We start from the raw sequence: 15,374 nt of genomic DNA on the forward strand, positions 1-15,374 counted from the left end.
ATCTCAAGCTCGAGGATGCGAATCATGATTCTCTTAGGGTTTTAACCATCTTCGAATATCCTCTTCCAAATTTACCACTCCCAATCCTACCAAGTCAACAACTCCAAGACAGACAGGCTGATGTGTTACCGAATCACCTGGTACTATGCCCTTTGTCTTCACACCAACCCCGCGTACAACTACTACATCTCCTGCCTGGAGGCAGTCAAATGCGGTGATGCCTGCTATGCACACGAGATGATGAATCTCCCACTGATGGGCGCCTGTTCATGGTGCAGCACCACAAAACACCCCCCTTCGCGTTTCGCAGCATCGAGACCTCAGTTGAGAGCTGTTTCCTCGATAGGATTTGCAGATGATGAAGCTGAGAGCTTTGACGAAAATGACATAGGGACTGGAACATCGTCAGGCGAATGACCTGGGGTTCTTTCGCTGGACGCCTGGCTTGCGGTGTCACTGCAAATGGAATTTCAATTGCTTGGGTTCTTTAATCTTCCTATCGAACTTCAATCGTCGTATACCCCCTGCTCAAACTTCTGCGTGTCATAGAAGCGGACTGTTATGGTGTTGCCGTTGAAGACCCGACCTTCGAGCGCGTTTACCGCCTGAGATAACCCTGTTAGCCACAAGCTGAGAAGTTGATATAGACGCCGAAGAACTCACTCGTAGAGCGGATAGCTGGTTGGTAAATTTAACAAAGACCGGCACTGGATGGCCCGAATCACGCGAAATGAAGACACGTTCCACGCGGCCATACTGTTTGATCATTAGAAAGAGCAATTCCAATCAGAGCATGGCAACCTACCTTCTCCGAGCATTCCTCTCCAATCTCTTGCATCAGCCCACCGTCTTGGTCTCCTTCGAGCTCAGCATCCAGATCCATCCCATCAAGCATGCCTTTAAGAACAATGACCTCGCTCATCCGGCCAAACTTGCCCTCTTCCTCCTCCGTTTTCCTCGTACCACCAATAATCTTACCCCTGCCAGCAGGAGTGACAAATCCACCCCCTTCTGAGTCTGGCCGCTTCTTTTGCTTCTCGACTTTGACCTGCAATGGTTTGACAATGCCAGACCCGGTGGCACCCAATCCCGATCCTTTTGTCCAACCATACTTGGCGAGCAGTCTTTCGGCAAACCCTTTCTGTCCCGGACGAAGTGAACGCTGGTCATCTCCTTCTGGTTCATCCCCCGCAGGCTGCTCTTTAGCAAAGACTTCTTCAAGCTCCGCTTCTGTAGCTGGAATATCCTCTGGAGGAGGTGGCAATGTGTATCGGACTGGTGCGCGGGAGATAGTGGCAGATGCTGGCTGTAAGGTATCAAGAGGTCGAGGAAGAGGAGGGGGTGCTGGTTGCGGTGTAGCTTGATTTCCAGCAGACATCTGCAGCCGCTTCAGGTAAGCATCCTCACCAGTAGGATCATCTGGAACAGGAACGGGTGGTTCTCCAGGCGGCGGCGGTGGCGGCGACTGATCAAATGTATCTTCCGTGGCCTCAGCAGGGGGCGCAGGGGGCATATTATTTAGATTTGGAGGGGGCGCAAAGCTGCGCGGCGGAGCAAATTGTCCTGCACGATTCGTTAAGTACCCAGGACAGTCACTACCAGAGACGCAAACATACTATTCATCGGTCTTGTATCCTCATCGCTGTAAGAATCTCTGCTCGGCGATCGTACCATCCGGTGCGCATATAATCGATCTTTCCACTCGCGAATCTCGGCAATCTGCTCGTCGCTGTGCTTGTATTCTTCGTAGATGTTGGGCCGTGATGGGTCGTAGATATCATCCCAGTTCTGCACCATCGCCTGCGCTTCGCGGTTCTTCTTGCGCTTCTTGCGTCCACCGCGCTGTCTCTTCTCGCCAGCATAGAACCCATTGATATCATCTTCCTCTGTGGCTGCCCAGTCCGCAAGTGTGGTCTTGGGTGCAGCCACCGGTGCAGTCGCAGAGGCCGGAGTCGCCTTGGGTAGTGCGGGTTTTGGCTTTGGCTTCTGAGCCGCTAGCTGTGGTCTTTTCGTGGGCTGGAACCGAAGAGAAGCTGGATACTCGAAAACCAAGGAACAAGAGCCAAGTGAGCAATCAGATCGCCAAACGCGTGTGAAGGGATAAAAAGACTTCTCGCGTTATGGAAGAAGGGTATAGAGTCTACCAGCACCCAGTTGCTGCTTCTTAGCAGCTGTTTCATCTGTCTGCGCATCGCCTTCCGAGGCCTGTTTGAAGACGACCGGTGCGCGAGAGATCGTTCCGGGGGTGGAAGTGTTGGCGGAGGGGTTGAGGAGGTTGGCATAGAGGGATAAGCCCCCGCCGTTAGGAGGAGTGAGATCAGAAGTCATGAATTAGACAGCTTACACAGTGCAGATTGTGCAAGAGAGATAAAGATAGGAAGTGATATTGTCTGAATATGATGGAGATGCGGAGTAAATTCCATGCATCATCTTGAGATGTACAGCATGTTTGCCTAGGTTGCAGTATTTGTTCAGTTTGCACTTCCAGCTATCGGAACGGAATCCCTTACATAATCCCCCGGAGCCGACCGCTTCAAAGGCGAAAAGCGACAAGGCAGACGAATAATAATGAGGAATGACGAACCCAGCAAGCTTCCCCCGTCCGAGGGCCGATGGGTTGTTCACCATCTAGCATACTTAATTGCATGTTTTGTCGATATTCGTAGACAACCCTTTATCAACTACTATCCATTTATCATCTGAAATATTCCATAAACAGCAGCCAGTACAATATACTATATCGTCTGTACGACCTCGTGTTACTCCGTATTGCAACACATAATAATCCCTGACTGCCAAGGATCATGCCCACCTTAGCTCGCTCCTTCTCGTCCGTCAGCTCCAATGTCGCTGTGATCGTTCCTAATAAGCCGTCGGCCTTTTCGGTCTCTTACCAGCAGCTGCATACCCATGTTGCCGACTTCCAGGCCAAGCTTGCGAGACTTGGGGTGGGCCACGGAGCTGCCGTGTCACTGGCTCTGGCGAACTCTTATGAATTCATCGTCTCGTTTCTAGCTGCATCATGGCAGCGAAGCATTGCGGCTCCTCTCAACCCCGCATATAAGCAGCATGAGTTTGAGTTCTATATCGACGACTTGAGTTCGACCCTGGTATTGATTCCGCGGGGCACTTATGCTCAGAATGGCCCTGCGGTGCGGGCTGGCAGGAAGTACAATGCTGCCATTGCGGAATGCTACTGGGATGGAAAGGAGGTCGTGTTGGATGTCAAGGAGCAGGGGAAATTATCAGGAAAAGGAGATGTCGGCATGTTGCAGGCACAGCCAGATGATATCGCTCTTGTTCTGCACACAAGCGGCACGACTGGCAGACCCAAAGCTGTATGCTTATGCGTACTGATGGAAGTAGCCAGAACTATGCTGACACAAAGACTAGGTTCCCCTGACGCACAAGAACCTGACCACTAGCATGAGTGAGTACAACATCCCTGTGTGATGTAACTGGAAGACCACTGACGCGGTATCACAAGACAACATCCGGGCTACATATAAGTTGACCCCCGAGGATCGCACCTACTTGGTGATGCCTCTATTCCACGTCCACGGGCTGTTGGCCGGATTCCTCGCCCCCCTTTTGTCTGGAGGCTCCGTAATTGTGCCTCCCAGATTCTCCGCATCGGAGTTCTGGGCGGATTTCGTTGGATTCCACGCGAACTGGTACACAGCTGTGCCTACGATCCATCAGATCCTCCTTAAGACACCGCTGCCGAACCCCATTCCCAAGATCCGGTTCATTCGCTCATGCTCATCGCCGCTGTCGCCAAAGACTTTCGAGGATCTGGAAAAGACGTTCAAGGCCCCCGTCCTGGAAGCGTACGCGATGACCGAGGCTTCGCACCAGATGACCAGCAACCCTCTCCCGTCTGGCAAACGACAGCCTGGAAGTGTCGGTATCGGACAAGGCGTGGAGGTCAAGATCCTCGACCAGGAGGGCAACGAAGTGGCCCAGGGCGCCGAGGCGGAGATCTGCGTCCGAGGCGAGAACGTGACCAAGGGCTACCTCAACAATCCCGCGGCCAACAAGTCGTCCTTCACCAAGGAGGGCTTCTTCCGCACGGGCGACCAGGGAAAGAAGGACCCCGACGGCTACGTGATCATCACCGGCCGAATTAAGGAGCTCATCAACAAGGGCGGCGAGAAGATCAGCCCCATCGAGCTGGACAACACGCTGCTATCTCACCCCGGAGTTGCGGAGGCTGTCTGCTTCTCCATTCCCGACGAGGGCCACTATGGCGAGGATATCGGGGCTGCGGTTGTCCTGAAGAGCGCGGGCGCTGCAACCGAGGCGGATCTTAAATCGTGGGTGGCGGGCAAGTTGGCCAAGTTCAAGACCCCCAAGCAGGTACGTTGCCTCACCACTAACCCATCAAGCAAAAGCTAACACGAAACGGCCAACAGGTCTGGATCGTATCCCAGATTCCCAAGACCGCTACCGGCAAGATCCAGCGCCGCAAGGTGGCCGAGGCGATGCTCAAGCCCAAGGCGAAGCTGTAGGCGCGGACATACTGCATTCTTACATAGCGCTGCATCACCCATGGATGTATTTATCAAAGAAAAAAAAATCTGTTATTATTTCTCACCACGTCATATACAACCAAGATCAGCATTTGATATCCATCATTGAACGAATCACATTCACATTCCCGTCCGAACAGCACATTTAAACTACAACAATTAGCCAAGCATTTACTTAGACCCCGTAGACAATAAGGTACAAAAAAAAACATACCGGAATAATCTGCGCATTCTCGAGATCCCACACCCCGGTCTTGGAGTAGATATCCTGGCTCAGGGCCTCGCGCGCCTTCTCCTCGCTCTCCGCCATGAGCAGCAACGCACTGCCCTTGAAAGCAGGCGTCTGGCCCTCAGCAGCATGCGACTCGAACATGGCGCCTGAACGACATCAGCTCTCCCAAATCCAATCACCAAAAGAAAAAAAAAAGGACAGAGAGAGAAGAGAGTAACACCCACCACCCATTAGCACACTCCCACCCGCAACAAGCGGCTTCACTTCCTCCAGATGCTGCCTATGTACCAAAGCTTTTTCAGCATCTTACATCCCAACATACACAGTCTGGATCAGACCCGAACCCAGACACACACACAGACACACAGACAGAACTTACCCTCTCACCTCCAGCCGCTTGGCCAGCGCACCCGGTTTATCGGGCACGATGCACAGGAACTCGTACTTAGTCGACGACGTCATGGTGGTGGAGAATGCGCGGACGGGTGTTTTGGCGAGAAGGCGGGGGAGATGAAACATGGAGTATGAACCAAATAAGAGATTTAAGGAGGATGACCGGGGGGGAGGGAAGCGGAAGGTGGTGTTTATATAGACCCACTAGAAAATGGAAGCCGGGAGGGGAGGTACTTGGTGCTGGGGTTAGATAGGTTGGCGGTTGTTGTTGTTGTTGTTCTTCCCCTTCCCCGTTGTTTTATCCGATGGGTAGAGTCGGCGTGGGGCTGATACCTATGGTGATACTAAATTACCAATACCAGAAGCAGGCGGGATTTGTATTCCAATGTGGGGGTGCGGTATATGGGGTGGTTATTGGAATCCGAGAGGGGGATTTGGGGTCATTGAGAAGAGAACATTAGATATTTGCCAATATATCAATCTCCCTTAGCCTTTCTTGCGACAAGAAAGATTGGAGCTGGTCTCGTCGACTCGCTTACAAAATCGTGTCTGAGGTTTAATACGTTGCCAGTTGGAATCCTACCCTTGTCCAAAAAATCACCTTGTATAGGTACATGGATACGTATGTACATGAACGACTGGCATCTCTAGCCCGATTCAATCCTGCGTGCCTCTTGAATGGTGTCAACCCTGCTGATCCTGCACAAAGGACGTGATTTTCTGTTTCTCTGCTCAAAATTCCATGCGCTCGCTTGCGAACCTTCCATATCGCGTATTCCTCAAGAAAGGTCCATAACGATATCATGGACGCGAATCTGGCTCAAAAGGATGAGGGAGAACCGGCCTCTCGCGTGAGCAGAACAAGTTTTTGAGCGAGGAATAGCCATGAGTCCGGAAGATAGGAGAAGACAATGAAGGAAATTAGAACATCAAGTTCGTCATGTTTGTTATGCCTCGATAGCAGAAGAATCAAGGATTAGACCTCAGGCGGATGCGAAACCAATCGACCAGCTCACCCCATGAGCCTCCAAATACCACTCCACAATATTTCCCCCAAAGCGCCAAGATAATAGCACTGAATAAAAAAAAAAGAAAAGAAAAGAAAAGAAAAAGTCCGTAGGAAACAACACGAAGAAGACTGAAGATTATCGGTATCATTAGATATCCGTCTCAAAGGTTGATAAAAAAGAACAGAAGAGAAAAGATAGGGCGGAAATGGAATGGAACAGCGCGAATGAATATAATAAAAGGCTCCATAGAAGCAAAATCCTGACGGCAACTGTATCGGAGGGTATTGAAGATGGAAATAGGAGCTGGGATTCGGAATCCGACTGTTTAACTCCGAAACGCGTGAATGAGGCCATTAATTCACATCGATAAGCTTTTTAGTATGCCTTGCGATCCCCAAGGTTACCGGGCTTTTCTTCGGTGTCAACATGCCACACAATGTAGTTGGGCAAGCCGTACACCTCGTAGCCAGCTCGTTTGGCCATACGCGCGAATCCTTCCGTTTCTGCCTGGTTCTCGAATGCGTAGGGTGGGAAGTTGATGCCTGGATTGGAATGGTCAATTTTCCAAACGATCTTTGCTTGGCTCGTAGAATCTTCCTACCTGAACGATGAACATCCGCCTTGACCAGAATGTTGACACCACCAATACCATCGAGCTCAACCTCCTTGTCCTTGTCGTTTCTCCAATCACCCATGCTGACAAGGTATTGCCGACCCGTGTCGTATTCCGCGTATCCTTCAGCAAGAATGGTGTTTGGGTCCAGAGTCTGACGCAATCTGCGGCCCTTATCAGATTCAATCCACGAGTTATAGTCGACTAGAGATGGTCAGTACGCCATGAAATGTCAGTTTTTATGAATGAAGAGGGGTTCACATACAGCGACCTTCGATATCGCGACCGTCCTTGTACCGATGGAACCAGATATCTACAGAAAGCCCTTGTTAATGATGAATAGCACGAAGCGATCAAATGAGCGACATACTAGGAACAAGGATATCCCTGTTGTGAACAATAAAGTCTTCCAGAATAGTCGGAGGGCTGTCAGAGATATCAACATCTCTCCAGTACACCCAAGAATGCTCAGGCTTGAGAGCAGAGTAAAGCAAGTAGTTGCGAGCCCGAGCGATAGCCTTACGGCGAGGTCCCTGGGACGCGAAGGCGTGCCGATCCTCGATATTCATTCCAGTGTCGGCATTGAATTCCTTCTGGATGATGGTCGCACTGCGAAAAGCGACCTTGTCTTCCGTTTGCGATTGGATTCGGGTCAGCTCCGAGCTGAGAAGAGAGAGGGTCTCATCCGACGAGTCGCCAACCAAGAAGGCCAGATCAATGAGATCATGGGGATATGTCAGATTATGGAGGAGATTGAAGTAGTTGGGCAGATGGTACGCAGCGTCTCTCAGGGGGGTGAGGATGAGCACGCGCTCCTTCTTCTCAACGGCTTGAGGAGTAGACTGGATGGGGTTGAGGTCGATGTTATGGATCGTGCTCTCGTTGACAGAGTAGGGCTCGTGGTGATTGAAGGTCACAGGGGTCTGCGTGTGTGCATTCCAGGCAACCATCTCGTTGATGCTCATTTCCATTGGCGATTTTGAAGGGCCGTAGCAGTAGAAACTAGCGATTACCAAAACCCCCTTGTCAGAACCACTGCTTCAATCCACGACTTTTATCCCTCCAAAAGGGGGAGGAATCAATCCTTGGTGAAAGACTCACCTTTGCATCCCAGATGCCGATTTGCTAATGCCACGCCATAATAAAATCAGAATCCCTGTAAGGGCGAGGGATATCAAGAATCGCGGCCGTGTGAGGACTACGACGGCCCTCCAAGGAGGGAGTCGAGCTCTGGCCGACTTCCACGTTACACCACCCTTGGGAAGAAGCATTTTTGCGATAGAAAGGTGAAATGGGCGAGGTGAAGCGTCAATATCCCGAGAAAATAGTATCCGAAACCGTCTCCCGCCCAATGAAGGCGACGATTCCTGGAGTAAAAGTGTGTGGTGTGAACACGCTTAATGTCGACAGAGATAACCGGCCGACCGCACGATAGATGAAGATCTCGACGGGATTGAGGGGATGAAACCTTCTGATCGCAGACAGATACCAATCCCGACTGTTGACAAGATCTTCAACAGCGGCAATCTGGATGGCACGGGGACGAGAGGGGGAGGAGGACGTCGAGTGTTGCGAAACGGGGATCCAGATAGGTACGGAGTAGGGAGAAATCACCTAGTGGAGATTCGGGGGGGGTTGGATGTGGAAAAAAGGCTGCGGTTCTGCGGAAGGGTGCGGCCAAAAAAAAAAAAAAAAAAAAAAAAAAGGGCACTGCAAGACTTCGAGAAGAAAGGACCAAACGAGTGTGTGTTGAAACAGATAAGAATTATTATTATGAAAGGGGGATGTAAGATGAAGAAAGAAAAGGTCCAAGGTGCTGGGACTGCAGACTTGTAAGCAACTACTTCTAACTAGATAGATACATAGACATCTAACTATCTATTATTTCTTCTCCCGTACTTAGCTAGGAGAGTGGAAGGAGAGTTTTCTGATCGTATGAAGGGAGGCCACGACGGGAGTTTGGCCAGAATTCACCGGGACAGGAGAGACTGCCAGAGCCCAGAGCCCAGAGCCCAGAACACGCCCGCCAATACCTTCGATCGTTCTATGGGTGGGTGGAAATTACGACTGACTGACCTGGCATTTGGTCTTTTTTTTGTGCTTTATTAAAGTTGCTCGTTATCGGTCTACCTAGATAGTCGATGACACAGACTGCTCTGTACTCTGTAATAATAATCCTGATGCTCCACACAGATCATCTGGAAAAGAGCACAATTATCCTTAATCCAACAGCAACTATGTAGTCTAGCTATGCTAAATCTCTTGACAGATCCGGGGTGTCCTCCGTGGAGTAGATAAACGGTCATCCTCCCCAACCAACACCACCTATGGCGAAAAGGGGGTTGGCTCTTGGCGCTCACTTAACTTAGAAGGACTTACCTACTTCGTACGATTTGCCAATCGTAGAGATAGTCTACGTGCTCTCTTCCCTTTGATCCTCTGCTAAGGTGAATCACGCAAAATATCAAGAAATATTGATTGCCAGTGAAATTCGAATACTTTCTATAACGACTATTCATGATATCATGCGTCGGCCGATGACTCCAGCAGACGACTATGCCCATACAGACATATCAAGGCGACAATGAGAGACAAGAAAGAAATAGAAAGGTGGGGGGAGGAAAGAAACCGAAAACAACCCAGCCCAGAGAATGAAATATGTCCCAGATCCCCAATTATCCACATATGAAATAAACCCAGACAAAAGAAATGATATGAGGAATCGGGTAAGCACCATGAATTCAGCCCATGATTCTCCTTTTCCCTTTTCCAATATACAACACGTGTTCTCCGATGTTCGCCGATATAAATGCTCCGTGAAATATTCTATAATCCGAGAAGTTGACCCGAGGAGAGAAGTGGCATCCATGGTGATGGATCCACAAGAGGACAAGGAGACCACTGTGCAGGGTCCCGATATTGATACAAATGCAGGCGCTCAATCGCGAGATGACAATTCAAAGCAGACGACCGAGGACGGTCACAATCGCACTGACCCAAGGAGACTCATGGCCTGAGAGATGAGTCATTCTCTACGACTCTGTCGCGTTGTTTGCGTGCTTCAGGGTGATGGGATCATAGATTGCCGCCGTGAGTGTGGGACGGAGTACGCCGAGTGAGGGAAAACCGGCGACGGGGGCCCCGTCATTGGCGGAGTGGTGCTGAGAAAGGCATGTCCATAGGACTGTGAGTGAGAAGTGCCTGCATGGAAGGGTTCGGGACCACTGCTCGCAGTGGGCATTCCATCGCACATCATCCGTAAGCCAGGCAGCACATTGTGCGCCTTGGCCTCGGGGACCTGGGTGATCGGACGGGGGCTGGTCTGCTCGCTCTTGGGGGATCGGAACATGTGCTCATATGACTTGAGCTGAAACTCAAGGGCTTGGTTGCGCTCCTCTAGCAGCTGGTTCTCCTGCTTGAGGGCCTTGATCTGCTGCTGAGCGGCTTGGTTTTGCTGCTGCAGGTTGTTCACCAGCTGCTGGAGCTGCATGCATCGGATCTGCGGCTGCAGCTTCTCCGACAGTTGCCGCGGCATCTCGTTTTCCTGCCGAATCAGATGAATGATGATGAGAAGCATGAAGTCGATGAGGAAGATGGCGCCCTGGACAATGTGCTCCTTGGACTCCGGCAGGCTCTTGGCAGGATTCCAACCTGCGCGCTCGAGGAAGAAGTCGTGGATGCGGCTGTCGAGTTCCCGGTGCAACTGGCTCAGGTTCTTGCGTCGGTTTCCCTCGGCGATGCGGTGCTTCTCGCGCTGGTCATCAACATCGACGGAAATCATGCTTCCCTTGCGCTTTCTTCCACACAATTGCTGTAGTGGGGGCTTCCGGCTGATGTTCTTGGGGGCAATCAGATTCAGCAGGTCGGCAGCCGAGAGTTCCTGGGGCCACTCGAATGATTTGTGTGGCGTCAGAGACTCGGGCCATGAGCTATCGGCAGAATTGGCGGGCGAGGGAGGCGTCACGATTTGCTCCGAGACAGGCCACGGCGACTTGACAGGGAAAGTATCCTGCGAACTGGGCGGGCTGGGAGCGAAGATGTTGGAGGTGAACGGGTTGAAAGGACCCCGGGGCAATGGCTCCACCCGTGGAAGAGGGGGTAGCTTGCGATCATCACCCAGATCTACGGGGCCGGAAGAGCTGCATGAAATCGAACGAACACCGCTGTGGAGAGCAGAGTGTGTCAGTCAAATTGTCCAGGAGGCAATCACGGTCACAGGAAACACTCACGGCAAGGCGCAGCGCTGGGAGATCTCTTCGCAGGTGGAACCCATGTCTTCGAACATCATGGCTCCGTCTGCAATGTTGCGTTGAGACCGAGCGGCTGGGGAGGCTGATGTATGTATGTCTCACTGTGTTGACACGGTGCTAAACGACGTACAGAAAGACCAGTATGTAGGAATATGTGCGTCGGGTATGTGCGTAGCCTTGCTTGCTGCGTATGTCTTGGAGATTTGACGGGATGAATGCTGTTTTTCGTAGTACAATGGACCGCAACAAGAGAATGAGAAACCAGTTGATGACAGGTAGGTGAGACACTTGTTTAAGAATCAAGAGAGAATGCTCAAGGGGGACGTCTGATACAAAGTGAGGGATTCCACGAGGCACTGTGAGGAGATGAAGAACTTAATGCTGCTTGGTCGAGGGATAAGGTGCGAGCCCGCTGCATGTTTTATATCTGGATGCAGGATACTGAACGAGGGATGAAGGGCGAGAAGAAAGTGGGAGAGCGAGCGAGAGAGAGGGCAAGAGTGGCGCTCAGACGTGCAGTTTCGATGAACTGCAACCCGATGGAGACTCGAATCTCTATCGAAATTGAAGATGTATCAACTATCGAGCCAGGTCGATCTGCGACCAACTCAACACGGAAATGGAGAATGAGGAATTAGGAATTAGATAGAGCATGTGGGGATAGGATTTGGGTCTAGAAGATGACATACAAAATATTCTTTTTTCTATTTTTTTTGGTTTATATTTATGTTATCTTGAAATTATTTTTATCTTTTATTTTTTTTCTTCCGTGTCCCCTTCCCCCCCTTCTAAGTATCCTATCTAAGTATGTAAGTACTATTTGCCTTCATTGATTATCGATACAACTACTCCGCTACCTGGCTGATGATCCCTACTGATGTGCAGACTGCAGAGGAAGAAGGCCCACCGAACAGCCCACAGCATCATCCTTTATCCCATGATGGCGGGGAAGTAAGAATAGCATTCCGACAAAGTTCGACTTCCAACAACCACAAACCCACTGGCCACTAGTCTTCCGGAACTCGTTTGAACGCTCTGTCACAAAACATAAAACGGAGCCACAGGAGGAAAAAAAAAAAAAAAAAAAAAAGGGCACAGACTCAATTCTATATGAATTCTAACTACGTACTTCCGTCCTGGACTTTTTATGTACCTCACGCTAACTGGCATATGAGAAAGCAGATCCACGAATCAAACGTGGCCGTCCAGGCCAGGAAAACATTGAACCGCCTGAGCTGGACGGGATGAGGGGGGATCGCAGACCCTTGATTTGTCACTGCAGCAGTAGACGCTCGATCTACACGGGTAGCAGGTATCGATTCCCCTTGCATCTAAACCTTCAATACTTCAATATGCTCTGTTCCGGCCAATGACGCCTGGTGCCCCAGACGGCAAAGTCCAAACACGGCACTGCGTCGCCGAAGATAGTGTATATGTATATCGAAACAGAGAGAAAGAAGGAAAAAGAGATGGAAAACGTTCCCATTGTCCGGATTCCGGACAAGCGCGCGCATTGAAGCTCTTGTGGCTGCTGCGGAATCGCCTATCCGGCGCCTATCCGAAGTGCAATCGAAAGCGATCGACTCCACGCATTTGGTCCTTTTTGGAAATGGGGAGAGAAGCGACACTGGTCATTGGAGAAGAAAAGGGAAGGGGGGCTGCAAGAGACTCTGCATCCCTTCAAAAGTCTTTCCTGCTCCGGAACTTGCGTGACGAAAGTGGGAATCAGAAACAGTACCTCCCCCAACTGCATCATTCTCGATCTGGAGGGTGTTCAAGGTTTCGAGTTCCTTCCCTCTATGTACTGAGTGAAACCACTCGCCCCCCTTTTCTCTCTACATACATGCTACATACATTGATGATACACTGGTTCAGCGTGAGGCGGACAAAAGTACCCCGGCCTGATCAATGGACGAATATAGCCCTGCTACAAAGATTAAATATCCGACGCTCAGGCAGGCGCAAAACCCCCTCCAGGGGCGGGTCATCATTGCCTCCGCGCTCCACAAACCATGGTAAGAATCAAATAGCACGAAGCAAGGACCTTGGGCTGAAGAGCTTGGGGGTCTGGGACAGTCGAGCACAAATATACCTGAGACGCGCTGTGAGGAGGCGTCTGTGACAGTTCCTAATGGCCAAAGATATGTATAGAAGTATGCTGCAATAACTTGTGTTCAGTGTGAAAGAACATATTATGCCGTTAGGAGCGTAGCCATCTACAGGATGGAGAATACTGACATACAGAGCTGCCGGTTGGGCATGATGGGCATGATGTCCATCACTGTATGCAATCTGAAGACCGAGCGGGACCGGTATAGTCGAATCCAATTTGAATTTCAATCAATCAACCTCGGTCAAGTGACCAAGGCTTGACGCCTTGAGAAAGCCATTCGGTGATCGCCACAGCCCGAGGAAGGCCCATCTTCCCGGGTCACGGGTAGAACCCAGCGACCAGGTTGCGATGGCTGTCAGTCTCATGGTCCGGACGTTCTGGACTTCTTCCCTCTTGGGATAAGGGCCGCTGAGACATCCGTTCCCTCCGTCGATGAGGTGGCCAGTCAGGTTGGCTGTGGTTAGATAGTGGTGATTTGGAATCGAAGTTCGGATGACATCTCCAACGGACACGCATGCCGTTAAAGTTGGGGGCGCCACTCGACTATGGCCAGAAATAGAAATAGGAGAGATCGAATGTATTATTATGGTATCATACCATCTGTACGATTGTTATCAGAATTGGATTGGTAAGTCCTCGACTCCAGAGTAGGTATGTATGTACTGTATTTTCTCCAACCTGATGCTAACCGTCTTCCAGTTCAAGAAGCAAAGGGGAAGTCAAGAATTGAGTATCGCTAAGAGAAATCCTCCGTCGCTCAAGCGTCCCTCTCATCAAATCCCTAGCAAAGACCAGAAATAGAAGGGTGCCAAACGGGGAGCAAGATAGTGGCCGCTGGAGCGCTAGATTCCATAGAAGGACGCCCGAGGTAAGGTATCTACACATACATCCTACGGAGCTGGAAGCAGTCTGATCCAACTAACTACGATACTGTAAGTAAGTAAGCAAGTACATAAGTAGTCTCCATCCAGGTCTCCATAGTAGTCATATGCACGTATATTCATCCGTACCGTACATCAGCCCTGGTCTGTATGTAATAATACGTAGTTCCCTCACTAGATATGCATGTCGATTTGTTGAGCCGAGAAGAGCGGGTCTGCTGGGCCCCAAAAGAATCAGAGCTGTCATATTCGTGGCTCCCCGGATCTATGAAGAAATCAAAAGGATCCGACGCCTCCCTTTGCCTCTCAGCTAGCCAGTCCCACGTTTCAATTGCAGCCCCTTCCCTTGGCCCTTGGACTCTGAGTCTGAAGTCCTGGATCAGCCATTCAGCCATAGCCATAGCCATAGCTTTGTCCATGACTCCATAATCATAGTCATACCCATAGCTATGTTTGAACAATATCATTGATCATTGAGCATTGGCTCGCCCGATGGACTTTTTCCTGATCCGATTTCCGTTTTGATCGAACTCTTGGGGAAATTGCCCCTTCGAGCCATCGCATGTCTCCCTATATCCTATGAATGGAACACCGCCCTGCTTCTATTTCCATGCCGTTTCAGAAGCACTTCTAGCAACTAGGGTTGAGCAAGGCGACGACAACGACCATCCATTAGTATTATGACGGATTCAAAACGCACGGAGGTGATGTGATGCCTTTCTTGGCTTGAAGCCAGCAAGTGAACTATGGACTAAAAAGTACGCAGCCCCTGCTGTTGAGATTTGTAATGATACTGGTAAATCCAGGTCCCGATTAAGTCCTTAGCTGCCGAGTTGTTCGTCAAGCAATTCTTACTAGCGAGGAAGCAGCCCGGCCCCAAGATGCAAACACTATCTTCAGTTCTGCCTGCGCCTCTTGGAGCGGCTCCGCACGACACAGACGGCATCATCCATGAGGGTCAAAGGGAGAATGCGCGGACTTCGGCACTCCATTGGCATTGACGTCCATGGGGGGGGGTTATTTGCCCGCAAACGAGCAGGAGCAGGCCCGGGTTGATTTGATCGATCGAAAGGACTCGCACGCAGAGCCCAGCAGCAGCTTGCCGGCACGAACCACTATCCACACTCCACCCCATCCTTCTCACAAGTACAGTGCATAGAGTTCGACGTGTACCTACATGCACATATTGAAAGATTTGCTGGTATGAAGGATATACTGCATTGAGTATATGTATGGACTGTGGACATGGACATGGACATGCCTAGATAGTAGATACTCTGTATCCATAGACTTTCCGGAAGTTCTTTCCGGGTGGATTTGTGTGGCTCGCTTATTGTCCGATTGGGGTAT

At 50.5% G+C, this 15,374-nt stretch overlaps 6 protein-coding genes across 6 annotated transcripts, besides 5 other annotated features; 1 reads left to right on the top strand and 5 right to left on the bottom strand.

The window, feature by feature from the left end:
• Positions 1–506: 506 nt before the first annotated feature.
• Positions 507–2,328, bottom strand: ACLA_046120 (putative G-patch DNA repair protein (Drt111); the record flags this gene model as incomplete). The annotated part of the gene is made up of 5 exons (XM_001271572.1): positions 507–605; positions 664–756; positions 806–1,563; positions 1,617–2,033; positions 2,145–2,328. The coding sequence occupies 5 exons, from the start codon at positions 2,326–2,328 to the stop codon at positions 507–509; spliced, it is 1,551 nt and encodes a 516-aa protein (XP_001271573.1).
• A 476-nt stretch (positions 2,329–2,804) lies between these two features.
• Positions 2,805–4,511, top strand: ACLA_046130 (acyl--CoA ligase; the record flags this gene model as incomplete). The annotated part of the gene is made up of 4 exons (XM_001271573.1): positions 2,805–3,338; positions 3,394–3,430; positions 3,488–4,359; positions 4,416–4,511. The coding sequence occupies 4 exons, from the start codon at positions 2,805–2,807 to the stop codon at positions 4,509–4,511; spliced, it is 1,539 nt and encodes a 512-aa protein (XP_001271574.1).
• Positions 4,512–4,652: 141 nt separating this feature from the next.
• ACLA_046140 (uncharacterized protein) lies at positions 4,653–5,226 on the bottom strand (the record flags this gene model as incomplete). Its single annotated transcript, XM_001271574.1, has 4 exons — positions 4,653–4,682; positions 4,747–4,910; positions 4,989–5,044; positions 5,144–5,226. 4 exons carry the CDS (start codon positions 5,224–5,226, stop codon positions 4,653–4,655), a joined length of 333 nt encoding a protein of 110 aa, XP_001271575.1.
• Positions 5,227–6,239: 1,013 nt separating this feature from the next.
• Positions 6,240–6,268: a microsatellite.
• Positions 6,269–6,542: 274 nt separating this feature from the next.
• On the bottom strand, positions 6,543–8,051 carry ACLA_046150 (ANP1/MMN9/VAN1 family protein; the record flags this gene model as incomplete). Its single annotated transcript, XM_001271575.1, has 5 exons — positions 6,543–6,709; positions 6,769–6,984; positions 7,046–7,093; positions 7,151–7,782; positions 7,882–8,051. 5 exons carry the CDS (start codon positions 8,049–8,051, stop codon positions 6,543–6,545), a joined length of 1,233 nt encoding a protein of 410 aa, XP_001271576.1.
• Positions 8,052–8,459: 408 nt separating this feature from the next.
• Positions 8,460–8,484: a microsatellite.
• Positions 8,460–8,485: a microsatellite.
• A 286-nt stretch (positions 8,486–8,771) lies between these two features.
• Positions 8,772–8,796: a microsatellite.
• A 1,045-nt stretch (positions 8,797–9,841) lies between these two features.
• On the bottom strand, positions 9,842–11,068 carry ACLA_046160 (putative HLH DNA binding domain protein; the record flags this gene model as incomplete). The annotated part of the gene is made up of 2 exons (XM_001271576.1): positions 9,842–10,943; positions 11,010–11,068. The coding sequence occupies 2 exons, from the start codon at positions 11,066–11,068 to the stop codon at positions 9,842–9,844; spliced, it is 1,161 nt and encodes a 386-aa protein (XP_001271577.1).
• A 1,030-nt stretch (positions 11,069–12,098) lies between these two features.
• Positions 12,099–12,120: a microsatellite.
• A 1,250-nt stretch (positions 12,121–13,370) lies between these two features.
• Positions 13,371–14,431, bottom strand: ACLA_046170 (uncharacterized protein; the record flags this gene model as incomplete). The annotated part of the gene is made up of 2 exons (XM_001271577.1): positions 13,371–13,597; positions 14,200–14,431. 2 exons carry the CDS (start codon positions 14,429–14,431, stop codon positions 13,371–13,373), a joined length of 459 nt encoding a protein of 152 aa, XP_001271578.1.
• Positions 14,432–15,374: the final 943 nt, after the last annotated feature.

This window comes from Aspergillus clavatus, genomic scaffold (genome assembly GCF_000002715.2).
Source record: "Aspergillus clavatus NRRL 1 1099423829800 genomic scaffold, whole genome shotgun sequence".
Lineage (NCBI taxonomy): Eukaryota > Fungi > Ascomycota > Eurotiomycetes > Eurotiales > Aspergillaceae > Aspergillus > Aspergillus clavatus.